Source organism: Amphimedon queenslandica, unplaced genomic scaffold, assembly GCF_000090795.2.
Source record: "Amphimedon queenslandica unplaced genomic scaffold, v1.1 AMPQUscaffold_8294_Cont19761, whole genome shotgun sequence".
NCBI classification, from domain to species: Eukaryota; Metazoa; Porifera; class Demospongiae; order Haplosclerida; family Niphatidae; genus Amphimedon; species Amphimedon queenslandica.
The window spans coordinates 416-2,460 of NW_003551428.1; the positions used below are offsets into that span (position 1 = coordinate 416).

At 33.7% G+C, this 2,045-nt stretch overlaps 1 protein-coding gene across 1 annotated transcript; it reads left to right on the top strand.

Moving 5' to 3' along the window:
• The first annotated feature begins 202 nt into the window (after nt 1-202).
• On the top strand, nt 203-2,033 carry LOC109591393 (uncharacterized). The gene is made up of 5 exons (XM_020007133.1): nt 203-267; nt 632-667; nt 891-958; nt 1,587-1,709; nt 1,907-2,033. The coding sequence occupies exons 2-5, from the start codon at nt 657-659 to the stop codon at nt 2,020-2,022; spliced, it is 318 nt and encodes a 105-aa protein (XP_019862692.1). The 5' UTR covers nt 203-267; nt 632-656; the 3' UTR covers nt 2,023-2,033.
• Nucleotides 2,034-2,045: the final 12 nt, after the last annotated feature.

Below are 2,045 nucleotides of genomic sequence, written 5' to 3' on the forward strand. Positions count from 1 at the left end.
TTTGCATACTGCCCACGCCATGCAGTGGGTGCGTGGGCGGTCAACCCAAGCGAGGATGGCCCCTGCTGATTAACTCCATTTAAACCATTGCTCTAAATGACAAGACAAGGGAGGGGCTGGTTTTGGGCGGTGCAACTATTGTCATTTTAACCCTCAATATGGCAGCATTGAAACAGCAGTTCATGATGGACTTTTGACATATAGGGAAGAGAGAAAGTTGATGATGAAAATGATGGAGTTACTAATGACAGCAAAATAACAGATAAGGTAGTTTAAATGTACCTGTACATGTATACTAGTACATGAATTTAAGTAAAATTGTGAATTATATACTGCATTACATGTTTTTGCTGTACATGTTTACTAGCTCAATGGTAATGGTCACAAATTCATAATTATGCAGTATACATAATTCACAATTTTTAAATTTAATTTAATTTAAAAAGTGTGAATTACTGCATAATTATGAATTTGTGACCAGTGCCATTGAGCATTTAGTATAATGATCCTATTATATATTATATATTTTTGATAGAATGTGATGGTGGATTATTATCAGTTAGTAGTATATTTATACTTTATTGTTCTCATCTCTCTCCTCCTATCCTTTCTTTCATTTTCTCTCTCGTAGGAGCTTGTAGCTTTAAAAGACTCTCATGTATTTAATGTAAGTAATGCTCCAAAATCACTTCAAATTTTTATTACATTTTAAAATACATATTGATGTTCTTATGCTGTGTAGAAAGTTTAAGCTGATTCCATCTTCAATTTTTTAAGTTATGGCCATTTTAACAAAAATTTTATGCCAACATTCTGAAAAATTGTAACATTATTATTGTATAGTGTATTGTATTGTATTCTAACTACTTTTCATTTAATTGTATTTATAGGCTTACGTTTACAAGTATTTCATCTCCTGCTACTCGCAATGCTTCTTCTTCTTCAGCTGCTGCTTCTGTTATTAATAATAACAGAAGAGCAGCTGAATTGCAATTGGACTGTCTAATTGGCTATCAGAATTATCATTAGGATATAGATAATAATGATCATCATGCATGTTAATGCTGCCATCAATGCTGTGCACATTACATATATGTAAATGCTTGCCAGCTGATGTTGCGCATAATGCTGCCATCAATGCTGTGCGCATTATTAAGTTAATGCTTGCCGGCTGATGTTGCGCATTTGAATGATGCTGCCATCAAAGCTGTGCGCATAATAAATGCTTGCCAGCTGATGTTGCGCATCTTTTATTGATGATTGTTGTAACATGTGCATGTTCTCATTAACAAAAAAATATTGTTTGCACATTGGAAATACTTTATGCACACAATGATATTTTATATTAAGCAGGTCATGAAAGTATCTTAACTGAGGATATCATTAGTAAGCAATATTATGTCTAAAATGCATGCATGCACATACATGTATGATCCAATCAGAAATATTGTAGATGCTACCATTATCATTATTAGTTAGTATGTCACATTCATACTTTTTACAGGTACTTGCTTGGCACAAGGACTACAATGTGGTTTTAGAGGGTGAGGTTTGATGTGATTGGTAAGTGCTATTGTTATTATTAGTTATTAATACTCCAAGGAACCTGTCAGTTACTGCTTCTCCTAATCAAACAGTTTCAAGGTCTAGGAAGAAGCGTAAGAAGATTACCAATTCAACTGGACCTCATAAACAACCGGCAAGACAGAGTAAGTCAGTATAACTAAGGTTGATTTAGTATTGTAAGTGTAGAAATTTTGAGCAGTAGTAGTTTTCGTCTTAGATAGAGCTGATAATTTTGGAGGGAGGGATTTATTGAATTTGGTGTTTTTTATGGCCCACTATTTCTGTAGATGACATACTATTATGTATTTTTGTGTCATACATATACATGTACATTGTACAGGTATTAGTAAGGAAGTAGAGCCACCAGTTAAACCTGGTACTCCTGCAAGGGAAGGAGTTACTACATCACCTGCAAAAACTGTCACTCAAACAAGGTACAATAATTATAACTTATAATCATAATAGCCACAAAGTTTTGA